This window comes from Penicillium malachiteum (assembly GCF_028827825.1).
Source record: "Penicillium malachiteum strain IBT 17515 chromosome Unknown utg000002l:1.0-8849297.0:1.0-8852440.0, whole genome shotgun sequence".
NCBI classification, from domain to species: domain Eukaryota; kingdom Fungi; phylum Ascomycota; class Eurotiomycetes; order Eurotiales; family Aspergillaceae; genus Penicillium; species Penicillium malachiteum.
In genome coordinates, this window is record NW_026643095.1 from 906,618 (window position 1) to 920,908 (window position 14,291).

Sequence of the window (14,291 nt, forward strand, 5' to 3'; positions counted from 1 at the left end):
ATTGTCACCTTTACAGCTACATATGTATCAGTGGCTTTGGAGTTACCTTTGCGAAAACTTGAATAACTCGAAAGTGCACGACGGCCCAAAGCGGCCACCCACCGGACATAATTCAATTTGCACATGAGTTCCAAGGTTCAGGCATCTGAGCAAAGGGTGCCAGTGGCCTGAGGAGTATGTATATTAATCACTCAGGATTCCTGTAGTCATGCATATTATGCCACTGCATGTGTCCAGGTGGATGATGAAATGAACTCCGAAAGGCTGCTAGTACTAGTAGGACTCCAGGGCTTCAAATGCCGAAGAGTTTTGGACATTTTGTGACTCGGAAAATTATAGTTCAACATTGAAGTTTGCACTTGTGAGTATAGACCTGAGGGATAAATTTCTACTAGTAGGTGAAACCTTGGAAGAGCATGTGCAACTTTACATAAAATTCAAGTGCTTCTAGCTTGTACTGAGAAGCGCAGGAATATATTATTGGGTCTGATCAAGATACTCCTGTACCATGACACACTAAATTTGAATTCAAGACCGTTCAGAACTCCCCACCGATGCGATGACGAAAAATACTCCTTGTTGCTCTCCCCCCTGTTAATGCCCATACTCGACTGGCTACCTATGATAATGAACACCGTCAATATGAGGACACAAGTTTTATAGGAAATGATGAGCTTACTGCAGATGTGGCTACTCCTGTAAACATGACAATAATCAAAAGATGTTCGAATGTATTCCGATACACCCGCCTCTCACTGAGATCAAGGTCATAATCGACCGCCCGACGAGGGGGAATTCTGCGATAGTTGGTAGGCCAATCTGGCGGATTTTGAGGGTTTCGAGCTATAGTCATATCCTGAGTTTCCGCGTGGTGATTTGAAGATGTATCTGACAGGTGAACCGTATAGCCGGATGGAATATGTAACCTTCGAGATGAATTCAGTGTGGTGGTCGCTGTCACTGTGGAAGACATATTGGCGAATTTTAACGTCGAGCGTTCGATTGGGAACTGAATGGGGTATCCAAGGTACTTACAAGGCTGCAAAATACCTTTATTCTTCTTAATTTTAGCAATTTAAAATGTTGGGTGCCTCCTTACTCTGAATATCGGGAATGTGGGCGATGGGAAAGTGGGAGAGATGTGGGCGGTTTGCCGATGTAGTGCGGGTGAACCTGAGGTCATCAGTTACGGTCAAGTAATCAGGGGGGGAGGCAGTCAAATGAGAAGAAATTCCTAGATCTATTTCACGTTGTCCTAGGCTATGCTGATCGAGATCTAGGAAAAAGTTTAAACATTTCAGTCATTCTTGCAGTTATGACGTTGTTCCTACAGTCAATCCGAGAGGCCTCTGTGGATGGTCGCATGCAAAATGTCCTCTACAGACAGGATCAGTTTGAAAAGCTTCATCGAATACTCGTACAACATGGAGAACATATACAGAAGACCATGGTAAAGGATGGTACGCATACCGATACAGAGGCGAAGATTGAGTACTTTTTCGCCCTTCGTTCGTTGAAAGAATACTACGAGACCCTGGATTCGGACAAGGCGCTCCACCAGGAGTACGCAATTTCTCGAGGGGAAGATTCACCAGCACAAGCCGAGCCCATCGGCATTGTGTATGTCGCTATCACAGAGCATACTGTTTTTTACTCGACAATCGCAGCTATCTGTGCTGCGCTAGCTGCAGGAAATTGTGTTGTTATTCAGGTGCGTGTTGACAATCATTACATTTATCGAAGGCTCAAGATGCCAACAGAATCTGAACTTTTCGGGTCAATTTAGCTCGAGCAATCCTCCAGGGAGGTGTCCACGCTAATTCGCCAACTTCTGGCCGACAAGTCCCTCGATCGAGACGTCATTGCAGTGGTGGTAGATCGACCTAGCAAAGCTGACCTTGGCCCTAACCATATCCGCGTGTTTCAAAACCCTTTGAAGACTCAGGAGTCTTTGGACTTCAATCATGAAATCACTAGTCCCTCGGGTTGCGTGATCGCTATTGTTGATAGAACCGCAGATCTGGACAGTGCGGCGCAAGCTCTTGTGGCTGCCAGGTTTAGCTTTGGGGGTACTTCACCATATGCTCCAGACATCATCCTTGTGAACGAGTTTGTAAAAAGGCCATTCCTGGCGGCTGTAACGAATGCGATGGTTTCGTTCCTAGAGGATAGAAGATTTGATAGCAGGATCCCAGAGCGGACGAAGCCCCAAGATGACAGTCTTGATCTCGTTGCTGCGCTTGGCCAAGCAGAATTGTTTGAGGTGACATTCAGGTGAGACAGACGGCCTTGACACCTTTAATATCTTAGAGGGAATTGCTTCTGACGTTTTGCGTTTCAGGGAGTTCAACGTTATCCAAAATAGAAATTCCAGTCGTCGGCTCTTGGTCCACGGAGTCCGGTCTCTGGATGATGCTATCGACCTTGCGAATGGGTAAATATCGAGTTTTACCAATATGTCATGAGAGAATCCAGCTGATTGTTCTTTACTACAATAACCAGGAATCGGAAGCTGATCGCGTCATACATCTTCGCTGATCTGGTTTCGGCCAAGTATCTGACCCAGTTCATCACAACCCACGTCTCTTTTGTGAACCAAATACCATTGGAGCTACTCAGTGAGTAGAACATTCATCATTGCCTTTTCTCGATAACACAATAATAATTCGGAGTGACTGGATTACTGACGAATGGACATAGTTGGACCAGCGGCACCGCAACAAATTGGCTTCGATCGCTCCCTACGCTATCCTATTTCTCTTTTCTCTCAAAGATGTCCGGCATTTGTGACGTCGATGCCCTTTAATGATCTACTGCAACATACCATGCAAGGACAAGGCGCCGAAATTTCCCATGCCTTGATGGAAATCTCAAAGGCTCTCAAACCCTCTAAACCACGCCCAAATGGTGGAGGCGTTGGCTTTTTTGAACAGGGTATCTTGATAGGGTTGGCCTTATTTGGAATTCCGATTCTTGTTAGTGTGGGGTTTCTGGGAACCAAGGGAGCTCAATATGTTTCGAGATTGCTTTGAATTGATTAAAAGCCATCTAGATGCATGACTGTAAAAATCGAATCGAAATTTAAAGTAGTCATGCGCTGTTGCTTGTGTCTTTGCACTGGTTCATCAAAAGAATAAGCGTTTCGATGAGAGGCAAGCTTGGTTGCGCCTGGTCCAAAATTCCCGGTCGCAGAACTCCGATCAAGACTTCCACCATCGCGTGCCGCTCTGCCAAGGGAGTAAACTCTTCCAATGTTCTGCGACCCCGTATACCAGGTATACCTCGTCCCAGCTCAATGAATATCGGAAGATCCGCAGTCTCAATCTCATCAAGACAGATGTACCGCTTTTCTCCACTTGGCAAGCATAGTTGAGGGTAACTATCTCCCAACGTAGACTCAGTATTTATTGTCAGCGAGTAGGCCAACAGTGCCAGACTAGCATGGTAAACCGCGATCCCAGCAAACTCGGAAAGAATAGAGGCACTGCAGTCTTTTGCAGAGCGTATTATTTGTCCAGCATGCCATACGGCCCGACGCCCAGTGTCACTTGTGGCCCACCGGGTAATGGAAGGTCTAAGTCTGATGGTTTCCTCGTGATCTTCTGCGCAGCAAAATGCCTGAATCTCATCAATAGAGAGCTGCAAGTTCATTGCGATCAGCTCCCAAAGTTGGGTGCTTTCACCTGGAAAGATTATGCGGAAGTTATTCAAAATTTTCATCATTTCTTCATATCGAGAGCTCATAATAAGCCCGCCGTTCCAGTACCGTGGTTGTTTCCGGAAGAGCTTGTTTAATTGTTGATACTCCCACACCATTCCCCACATGGAATGGAGAATCGCTTCACAGCTCTTCTGTAGATCGCACACATTTCGAGCCGCGTCGAGGAGGTCCATGTTCATGAGACAGTCTGACAGTGAGGGGGTTTGACCCATCAGGAGAGATGGCTCAGCGAGAACAATAGCCTTCCAATCAGTAGCTTTGCGTGCATCCCAACATGATTGCGGGGCCGACAGGGGAATGTCAACCTCGGCATATGATATCAATGGAACGATCTGGAGGGAGATGGAAATGTGAAAGTTATGGCGCAGAAACTGCAAGGCCAGCCTTTTGAAAGACTCTTGCATAACCCACATCTGCCATTTCTCTTGGAGCACTTTGCCGTCATCTTCAGGCTGAACTGTGATTGGTTTGTACCATCCTCGATTCATTACTCCACGCCGACGGATCATGGTGACCAAGGGTTGTTGAAAGCTCTCTGCGATCTCAATCTTGCGATTGTTACCACTCCAAATTCCGAGAAGCAACAATATTAGGTAGGATTGAAGCTGCTCTAGATCTTGAATTGCAGAGTTGTTTGCTTCGAAAAGAGTACCATGGTGTTGCCGAATAACTTCCTGGATTGCGAAGCCCATTTTTTGAAGAGGTACATGGGCAGTCGTAAGAACTGCTCCAGCAGCTGACATAGCAGCTAGGAGCTCCGGACGACAGGTTTTGAAATCCAGGCTAGCGGTGTGAATCCAGTCGCTCCCACACCCGATCGGACTTTGAAGGAAGTTTTGAATGAGATTGTCGAGTAGCGGCGCTGTTGGGAAGACGGAAATGGGATTAAGAAGGGGCGAACGTAGTTGTCGATGAATGATGGCCAAAATCTTATCACGTTCCCGAGAAGAGAGTTGCCCCTTGCCTAGCCTTGTAATTATATTGATGCTGGCTGGACGATTCAATAAAGCGGGTTCATCAGGTAGTGATAAATTTTCCTGCTCAGCGTATCCATGATTCTGAGACATCGGTACAAAGCGCCAGATGGACTGGAAGGCCGCCTTGGAATGTCTCCCGCTAGCCTCTGGAAATTCAGGAGGCGGCACTGTGGGATGATGATTTTCTCCAAACTGGACCTGGGGGTCGAAGTTTTCCAGAAAATTGAGATCTAGTACACTCAAATCCAAGCTAGTCTTGAGTCCAAAGTGATATCCGCTAGGGGTGCATGATCCACTCAGGAAAGGATTGATATCCAAAAAACCATGAGGTATGTTGCTTGATGATGGCGTGAGAGATATCGCTTCATTTTCATCGTACCCAGGGTTATGAAAAGATAATATCTGCGATGGGATTGATGGGCTCGGTATCCGAGGTTGCTCCTCATACGGTTGGTCATCGCCTTCAACGCAAGACTGCGACCGAGATCGCGACAACAAAAAATGAGGTGGCAGGGCTGGGTCAGTGTCCCCCATAGACTGAGCTTTATTTCTAGGGGATGAAAGGTCTGTTTGATCAGGGGTAGGCAGATTTGGGAGCTGAAGTTGCTCTTGTCCCTGGATTGGAGTATTGTGGTGTTGGAAGGAATAGGCGGATTTGATTGGTATACACGGGATGTCTTTTTGTTGACAACGACGACAAGGCTTCTCGTCTTCGCATTTAAGGTGGCTCTCCGAGCAAGCTTCACATGCCTGAGAGACACGACCTGGTTTACCCAAAGGCGGTCGGATGCGACGGCGCTTACTAGTACCGTTCTCTAACGGAGGGTCGATATGCACAGTTTGATGTCTTTGCAGGAGATCACTTGATAGCCAACCTGAAGATTAACCATTGATCATGAGTGGCCAACGTACAATTTAGCACTGGTATATATCATACCTTCTAGTAAACCCTTTATGGCAAGTTTTGCATTCGAAAGGCTTCTCTTGTGTATCTAGGAATGGAAAAATCAGTACCAGGATTATTCTAGTATCAGACCTCGGGACGACCCAACGTACGTGATCTGACATGACGCGCTAGATGATCAATTCGTGTATAAGTTTTGGCACATGTGGAGCATTGGAAAAGATCCTGACGTGGAGCCTGCATGATGGCACTGTATAGCCCCTGGAGGCCGAGTGGAGGGGGAGTGAAATGACAAATGCCGGTAAGTTGAGTGTCTAAAACGCCATGCTGATCTCTGCAACAGAAACCCGACGCGGGGAAGACTCGGGGATTATATTTAGGGAATGTCGGCAACTAGTACAAATCGATGGGGATTGCGGAGGCTCTGGTGATTCAATCTAATCACGAGGGGATAACTCATTCCCAAATTGGGCATAATGGGGTTCATGCCACTTCATGGGGCTTCCAAAGTTGTGGGGACTGTCCAATTCCAAGCCCGTGTGTTACAAGGTTATGTAAATACCGTAATTTTGCCTGAGGTTTCTCCCCCACATTCAATCCCGATGCCCATGTGTTAACAAGTTAACAACTCCCCACATGCTACAGGTAAATATGTCTTTTCTATTAGCACTAGGGAAAGGGGCAATAGGGATTGAATATCGTTCAAAATTCCGGGCCGTAGCTCCAAATATTTGGACCAAAAATAGCCACCTCCTTAGACACCAACAAAGGTGAATTGGTCACCACAATATGGTAACCAAAACCTCAGGTAAAGCGCCTAAAACTTATGTTGGATTATCGCTATTTGGAAAGCTGATCAATTGTGTCTAGAATCTTGGGGCCCGTCCCCCGTGCACTTTTTCTCCCATGGCTCAACCATGATGCTGGGCGAGAAGTCCGAATCAGCAGACTATTGGAAAAAGTGCGGCGATGAATCTCTGGCACAGGGGATCAAAGGCGTGGTCATGATGGTAAGGGTAAACTCTTCATCATCCTTTTTTAATTTACTGAGAAATCCTCCCAAGGGTGCGCACTGGGCATGCAAAGGGCCTGACAGAATCGAAATATCCATGAACCCCAAGCCCGTGAAGCAACCGGTTGCATACGTTCATCCTTCAAAGTACGTGGACTATGAGCTGGTACCCGACCTTGAGGGTGGAGAAATATGCATGGAACTCTTGGGGAACGCCGGGTTTGAAGTCTCGGCCAATGAGACTTTGGAATGGATCCATGATATCTTTTTGATTCTCATTCGCATGTTCCCCAACAAGTGTCCGCCCACCACCATCATCTCAAACAACCTACGATACGACCCGCATCTCCATGTACGAGCTGGGACTGCACTTCGTCAACTACGCTCTCAGGGTTACCTGTTGATTGGTACAGGTGGTGCGGTCCACAACCTCTATCGTAATATCTGGGGGCCCATGCTCCGACATACCGACAATTTTGCGCAGCCCACTCCCCTGAGGAATGGGCAATGGACTTCAGACAGGCTGTAGAAGACGCATTTGTTAACAACTCAGGTCCGTCTCTGCGTCGAGCCTTGACACGGCTGATGAAACACCCTCAGTTCCGTGATGCTCATGCTACGGATGATCATTACATGGCAACCCTATTCGTGGCCGGGGCTGCGGGAAGCGAGGACGACAACGGGAGCAAGGGAAGGCTGATGGCAGAGACATGGGAGTTGACAAATATGTGCAATTCACAATTTACTGTAGGCCACTGGCCTAGGTCAAACGATGGTCCTAGCTCCTAAGGGGAGAAGAGATTGCGCATAGAAATTCAATTGTCACTAGACCCCAATTCCTATATCCCCTGAATTGACCCTTGATGTTCACAAAACTTCCAAGAAGAGAACAGAGAGATGTGATACATGAAATACTCGAATTCAATCAAATCCTATGTGTACTCTAGTATTGTGAATAGTATAGGTGGAATAATCATACGAGGGCATATAATAACCATCAATGACAACGGTTGCATGATAACTATAGCACAGGGGTGTAGCAAAGAATGTGTTACTCTGTTGCCAGTGACATCTGAAGTACCATCAGCATTCTGGCAGAGGTATCTTGAGGCCAAGACTGCCTTAAGCAGAGGACTAAGCGCCGATGATTTGCGTAATATCAGGACATATTATTTTTCTACACTCTTGTAGACCGTGCAGGAACCTATACTGGCAATAGAGGTTGACACAGGATCACCGATAGGTACCTGAGAAGTGTAGGAGTATCAGAACCTGGTGAATAGAGGACTGACTGAAAGATATAGGAGGAATAATGATAATGGCGAGAATAGGTGTGAAAATTGAGAGCTTCGACACAGAAATCTGGTGTGTTATTGGTGAATTAACATCTCCCATCATCTCCCCACTTTCCCGTCTCTTTTTTCATTTGGAAAGCAAGATCCCCTCCCTGCCCTTTCCCAAGTTGGCTTGCTCCATTCGACGAAAGATCACCCTTCGATCGGGAATCTACCCCGGATTTTCTCTCCACATTGCGGGTCCTCCATTTTGCGGGGTTTCAGGCCATAAGTATCCAGGTTCCTGTGGGGTTTGAAAGTCACATGTTGATTTCGAACAAATTGCAAATTTCTCATTATCATCATTGAAATGAGTGGATTCAGATTCGCGTTCTCATTGCAGAAGAGTGAAGTCGAAAAAGCTCATCCGCCTGGAACTGCCAAGCTCTATGGTAAATGATCCCAATTCTTTCGTTCTTTGTTTACAAGGCCCATCATATACTCATTTTGCTCAGATCATCAACTACAAAGATCAGCATTGGGGACTCACACGGATCAAGATGATATTCTTGTACTTATTCCCAAGCCAAGTGCCGATCCTGCCGATCCATTGAATTGGGCAACATGGAGAAAGGTGATGGTATTGTTGTCACTATGTTATTATACCTTCGTGGGGAACGTGGTAGCCACCACCCTCACTAGCGCACTTGGCTACCTTGAAATCGCATTTCCAACAATTCCCTACGCTAAACTAATTCGTGCACTTGCGGTAGGTTTCTGATGTCAGCAAACTCAAACTATTATCGGTCTGATTTGATGCTCTAACTTTAGGTGAATACCTTGATGATGGGATGCTCCAATATCTTCTGGGTACCATTAGGGAACATATTTGGACGAAGAACAGTGACCATACTTGGTCTTCTCATCTTGGGACTTACATCAATATGGTGTGCCAAAGCCAACGACTACGGGAGTCTTGTTGGGGCTAGAATCTTTCAGGGTATTGGCATTGGCCCATCCGAGACAGTATCACCCACTGTCATTGGCGAGATTTTCTTTCTCCATCAAAGGGGAAGAGCCATGGTGAGATCTCCCACTTCTTTGGTCTTCCTTACAAATAGAAGAATTACTTCTCACTAGTACCTCTAGGCAGTGTACACTGTTTTCCTTGTCCTCGGCTCCATCATCGGAGCTATCATCGGCAGCTATATTGCTGCGGAGGCAGGTTGGCGCTGGACGCAATGGCTCAACGTGATCATGTCTCTAGCTGGATTGGCTTTCACCTTCTTCTTTCAACCTGAAACTCTCTATCTTCCGCGCGTGAACGGTGCAAATGACGAAGATTTGCCAGACCCTACCAGTCTAGACCCTGTGGATTCAACAGAGGAGAAGCCAACCACTCACAGAGGGGAGGACATTGTAGAGACTGCAAGCTATGCTCCTTTCACATTCAAGCGCAGTCTAAAAGTCGGCATGTACCGTGGAAACATAATCCATGAGTTCATTGGTCCTTGGCGCACATTGATGTTTCCGAGTGTGTGGATTATCATGTTGCAATATGGTGGCTTGGTGGGTGGAGTAGCCGCTGCCGAGTCTATGGCTGTGATATTTGTCAGTGAGCCACCCTATCTGTGGGGTGCAAAGGCTGGACTGATCAGTATTGGAGGGCTGATTGGTTCTGTCCTTGGTGTTATCGCCACGTTCTTTACTTCCGACTTTGTCGTCAAGCGTCAGGCCCATCGTCAAACGAATGGTCTCAGCGAGCCAGAGACCAGATTACCAGCCATGATCCCTGGTTTGATCCTTGCAACAGCTGGTATCTGGGCTTTCGGATTCAGCGCTGCCACAGGAAGCCCTCATGCATGGATTGGGTTGGAGTTTGGCATTGGCATGATTTGCTTCGGTCTGATGCAAGTTCCTTCTATCGGCTTCAACTATGTAAGAAGATTTTCATATTACGTTGATCCAAGCAAGTCTAACCTCTGTTCTACTTTTCAGTTAATTGAATCTTACCACTCTATTAGTGGTGACTGTTTCGTTATCATTACCAGTCTGCGTGCAATCATCAGCTTTGCATGGTCTTTCTTTGTGGGTAACTGGGTTACTGCAGATGGCTTCAATGAGCCATTTGGGATATTTGGTATGCTCATGGGAATTTTCGGTCTACTTACCATTCCTCTTTTCGTCTACGGTAAAAGAATTCGGATCGCTACAGCACATTTGGTTCCCACGTCTGGCAAAGTCGAATAAAACTTGAAGCTCCAACAAGCATTGGCACCCCTGAACAACTTTTTGTTTGTTTGCTAGCTTACATGCTGATACGGACCAACGATGTGATTTTACCAGTCTGAAGGCGAAGTGTCAACCCATCTTTTTATTCATCTGACCTTGATGCTTTTTAGTATGTCAGCAACCCTCTCAGGCTGCTGTTAATACAAATAAATAAATTGGATATTCGAATAGTCTACTCCCAAATATAGTTCTGAATTCTGTTTCAGCAGAAATTGTTGAACTAAATTTCTAGAAATAAGGAAAACCGGCTAAAAAGTACTAGTAATACTGACATCTGGAGGTTTGAGGGTTCTAAGGTTATGAAGAATGGAGTTGACCTCCAGGGCTCGGGAGGATTTTGGACTGTTCAAATTTCAAATGTTTATGCATGTGGATTATGTAGGGACAATTCGTTCTCTAGATAATAAATCAGGCACTACTAATATGTGACCTACCTCAAGCTTGATGAGAATTACTTATGCCAGTGTTAGGACATCAGGCTAGGTAGAAACATTGAACGCGTTGTCAGTCTACGGTATATGAAAAAAGTAAATCCACATTTATGAACGTCAATTGACAATATTCTGCATCTAACTGCTTAAATCAAATTGAAGGACTTTGTACCAAGAATTCGCACTCAATGGGGGCCCCCACATAATGACTGTCGGAACCTTGGAAGTGGTCCCGACATCTACTGCCTAATTAAGAAAGTGGTCCCAAAAGCATCAACTATCCCGCATCTGATGTCCAAACTCCGAGAATACCGAGCGGATTTTGAAATTTGGCCATATGTTGTGGGGAAGTGATTTTTCCTGTGCTGAGCTAGATCAATTCCGAGACTAGCCATACTATGTGTCCAAGGAATACAGTATGATATCAAGGTTCCCTTTTTGAGTGTTGCCAACTGGGGTAGTAAGAAAGATCTGCACATGTGTATCAATAATGCGATTTGCTGTTTTCAGTTCAGTTTAAAACTTCAACTTGCACATGTGAACTCTTGAATTTCTTGGAAGCCCAATATCGAAAATGTTGCCTCAGGCTCCTAACTTGGGAGTCTATGGGCTTTGAATAACGATATTAAAACTGTGCACATTATGTCTCCTACTATCATCTATTACGATTTTCCAGGTTTGAGAATTGAAAACAAGAAACTTGAAGCAGTTCAGGAATTAACCCACTCCAATTTTCGAGCTTCTCAGTGCTCTTTATGGCCCCAAGATTCCGAGATTCCGGCGTTATTACTGCTACAAGAATAATCTCGTCATTAATAGGCTGCAGCTTAAGATACTTCCAAATTTGGAAGGTGACCAGTAAAAATAGCTCCGCCGTGAAAGCTGTGGCATAGTTATCCCAAACTTGAGCGAGTCAGGCTCCCCCTGCAATATCTGCATGATAATATTGATGGATAGATTTTGATGTCTGAAAGGATAAAAAATCATACTGTAGGACTATGCTGGGCTATATGCCACCTGGGAGCACCTGGGCACCTGGGCAGTGATCAATATTCTTATTAATGAGAAAAAACAACTACTGAAACTTCAAGATCACCTGTATGCGTACCTAATGAACTGTGACCCCAAGCTCCAACCAACTTTGCATTTTCATTCATATTCAATGTTTCACAAGTAATAACATACTTGAATTCAAAAAACACAACACAAATTCAACTCAGATGTTTATGATGAAATCTTGAATACTTTGCTTCACTTTCCCAAGGTTATCTTCCGCCTACTAATTCTTTCGAGTCACGCGACCAAGAATCCAATATTTTCGAATTGTTACATAGACTGGCATCACTTAACTGCTCATAATATGAATTAATCCATGTTATATACTATGTGTGACTCTTCCTCGTTTCTATTGAAATTTTGCCATGTGATCAATAACATTTCAAGATTCTTTGACCTGCATTTCGCTTTAAGGCGTACCAGCGTTGGAAGCAGCATTTAAGAGGCATTCGAGAATTATCCTAGATGAAATATGAGAAGCTTATTTCTGGTCTATAAACCTAAAAGGCTGCTCGGTTCCAAATATGATGATTTGAATGATGATTCTTTGAACTCAACTTCCAAAAACTTGAACTGAGCTTTCAATTCTGACATAAAATATCATCCTTTCCTTTAAAGCTAACATGGCGATGCTCGAATCATTATTAGGCTACATGCTGCTAGGGACAGCATTGGCCATTGACAATTATTGTCCCTTCTATGGTCCTCAATATCCTCCGCCTACTCATCTGCACCAGAATAGCATATTCAATGCCGCCACGAACAACATTACCTCCACTCTCAATGCTGCTCTTCCATCGGATGGTACTATTAACACAACCTCGTTCGCGATCCAAATATTCTCAACAGAGGGCTCTGCAGAGAATCCGCTTTTTACATATTACTAAACCTCACCAACGACGCGTCAAGCATCTGTTGGTGTGACTGAGATCGATGGTGATACTGTCTTCCGTATCGGGAGTATATCAAAAGCCTGAACTGTATATCTCTGGCTGCTCCGCGCAGATGGATACAGGTACTTTAATCGGCCAATCATGGATTTTATTCCTGAGCTTCGGCGGGTTGCCCACCAGCAAAAGCGGAATATAACAAAGCCAGAGGACACTGTTGACTTTGCACAGTGGGGAGAAATAACTGTTGGGGATTTGGCGGGCCAGATGGCAGGGATTGCTCGAGACTGTGAGTCTGATACTTTGACTTGATGATTTAATAATAATTTGATTAGACGGCTTGAACGATTTGGCCGCTACGACTCCACTATATGCATTGGAATCTCAGGGATTTTCAGCTCTTACGGCTGCTGAAATCCCTGCATGTGTATCCAGTGGAACATGCAATAGAAGTGGTACGTACATCTCAGTGACTCTACCTTCAAGCAATCCTCAAGTTCTGACACTTCAAAGAGCTCTTTCTTGGTCTCCCAAGGAGCCATCCTACTTTTCCAACCAGCCATTCGCCAGCATACTCAAACGCAGCCTTCCAGATTCTCGCATACGCACTAGAAAAAATCACCAACAGCAACTTCGCTAGTCTACTCTCCGATGCTATTATAAAACCTTTGAATCTTTCCAAATCAAGTATATTACCTCCTGATGCACAGTATGGTGTTATTCCTGGGACAGAGGCATCTAGTTATTGGAGCTTTCCACTTGGCGAAGAGGCACCGTACGCCCCTCTCCTTCTCACTTTTGAATACCTGATAGCTAATCATTTCGCATTTGCTACAGAGCCGGCGGATTCTACTCCTCCGCAAACGATCTCAGCACGGTTTCTCGCTCGATACTTTCAAATACCCTTCTTTCTCCCGCAGTCACTCGTCGCTGGCTAAAACCGATATCTCATACATCCTCTCTCGACTTCGCAGTTGGCCAGCCCTGGGAAATATTCTCATTCCAAGAAGGAAGAACGATCGATCTTTTTACCAAAATGGGTAACATTATTGCGTATGGAGCAGCCATGGCTCTTTCACCAGATCATAATGCCGGCTTCTCCGTGCTTGTGGCTGGTCCAAATCCCGCATTGGCATCGGATACTCTCACCAGACTCAGTGATCTGCTCTCAACAAATCTGATCCGTGCACTGGAAGGGGCTGCCAAGGATGAAGCTCAAAAGTTTACTGGGACCTACGTTAACACAGCCCCTAACACTAATTCCTCTATCGCGCTGGCTATTGATTCTGGTCCAGGTATAAGCGTCACCTCTTGGATAAATGACGGGGTAAATGTGCTGCAGACAGTTCAAGTTTTCTACCAGATTCCTACTCTCGCCGATGTCAGCGTGCGCCTTTATTATACAGCTCTCGATCACCAAGTAGAGTCTGGTTCCACTTTCATCAGCTTCAGAGCTGTTATGCGTAGCCTTGCAGACACCAACACCCCAACTGCTTTTCAAGGCCCAATTGGTAATTCCTGTCACTCGTGGCAGCTGGTTGATGGCGTTATTTACGGTAATGTCGGTCTTGATGAGTTTTTATTTGAGGTCAATGAAGATGGCCAAGTCATCTCGATTCAACCAAGGGCCTTGAGGGTGACTTTGACCAAGCAGTAACTGTATTCATGATTCGAGTAGTAGATGTTCATTAAGTTGACTGACAGGTTGCTGGCTTTTTTGGTCTTCTTAGTTTG

At 45.4% G+C, this 14,291-nt stretch overlaps 6 protein-coding genes across 6 annotated transcripts; 5 read left to right on the top strand and 1 right to left on the bottom strand.

Annotated features, from left to right (window-relative positions):
* Positions 1 to 1,315: 1,315 nt before the first annotated feature.
* Positions 1,316 to 3,032, top strand: N7483_003388 (ALDH-like protein; the record flags this gene model as incomplete). The annotated part of the gene is made up of 5 exons (XM_057086825.1): positions 1,316 to 1,776; positions 1,804 to 2,274; positions 2,342 to 2,434; positions 2,503 to 2,618; positions 2,701 to 3,032. The coding sequence occupies 5 exons, from the start codon at positions 1,316 to 1,318 to the stop codon at positions 3,030 to 3,032; spliced, it is 1,473 nt and encodes a 490-aa protein (XP_056946654.1).
* Positions 3,033 to 3,090: 58 nt separating this feature from the next.
* N7483_003389 (Zn(II)2Cys6 transcription factor domain-containing protein) lies at positions 3,091 to 5,845 on the bottom strand (the record flags this gene model as incomplete). Its single annotated transcript, XM_057086826.1, has 2 exons — positions 3,091 to 5,513; positions 5,755 to 5,845. 2 exons carry the CDS (start codon positions 5,843 to 5,845, stop codon positions 3,091 to 3,093), a joined length of 2,514 nt encoding a protein of 837 aa, XP_056946655.1.
* A 546-nt stretch (positions 5,846 to 6,391) lies between these two features.
* On the top strand, positions 6,392 to 7,403 carry N7483_003390 (DODA-type extradiol aromatic ring-opening family dioxygenase; the record flags this gene model as incomplete). Its single annotated transcript, XM_057086827.1, has 4 exons — positions 6,392 to 6,410; positions 6,473 to 6,612; positions 6,667 to 7,051; positions 7,099 to 7,403. 4 exons carry the CDS (start codon positions 6,392 to 6,394, stop codon positions 7,401 to 7,403), a joined length of 849 nt encoding a protein of 282 aa, XP_056946656.1.
* An 855-nt stretch (positions 7,404 to 8,258) lies between these two features.
* N7483_003391 (uncharacterized protein) lies at positions 8,259 to 10,138 on the top strand (the record flags this gene model as incomplete). The annotated part of the gene is made up of 5 exons (XM_057086828.1): positions 8,259 to 8,340; positions 8,404 to 8,657; positions 8,720 to 8,971; positions 9,038 to 9,826; positions 9,887 to 10,138. 5 exons carry the CDS (start codon positions 8,259 to 8,261, stop codon positions 10,136 to 10,138), a joined length of 1,629 nt encoding a protein of 542 aa, XP_056946657.1.
* Positions 10,139 to 12,290: 2,152 nt separating this feature from the next.
* On the top strand, positions 12,291 to 12,554 carry N7483_003392 (uncharacterized protein; the record flags this gene model as incomplete). Its single annotated transcript, XM_057086829.1, has 1 exon — positions 12,291 to 12,554. The coding sequence occupies one exon, from the start codon at positions 12,291 to 12,293 to the stop codon at positions 12,552 to 12,554; it is 264 nt and encodes an 87-aa protein (XP_056946658.1).
* A 147-nt stretch (positions 12,555 to 12,701) lies between these two features.
* N7483_003393 (serine hydrolase domain-containing protein) lies at positions 12,702 to 14,214 on the top strand (the record flags this gene model as incomplete). Its single annotated transcript, XM_057086830.1, has 4 exons — positions 12,702 to 12,846; positions 12,893 to 13,012; positions 13,071 to 13,332; positions 13,395 to 14,214. The coding sequence occupies 4 exons, from the start codon at positions 12,702 to 12,704 to the stop codon at positions 14,212 to 14,214; spliced, it is 1,347 nt and encodes a 448-aa protein (XP_056946659.1).
* Positions 14,215 to 14,291: the final 77 nt, after the last annotated feature.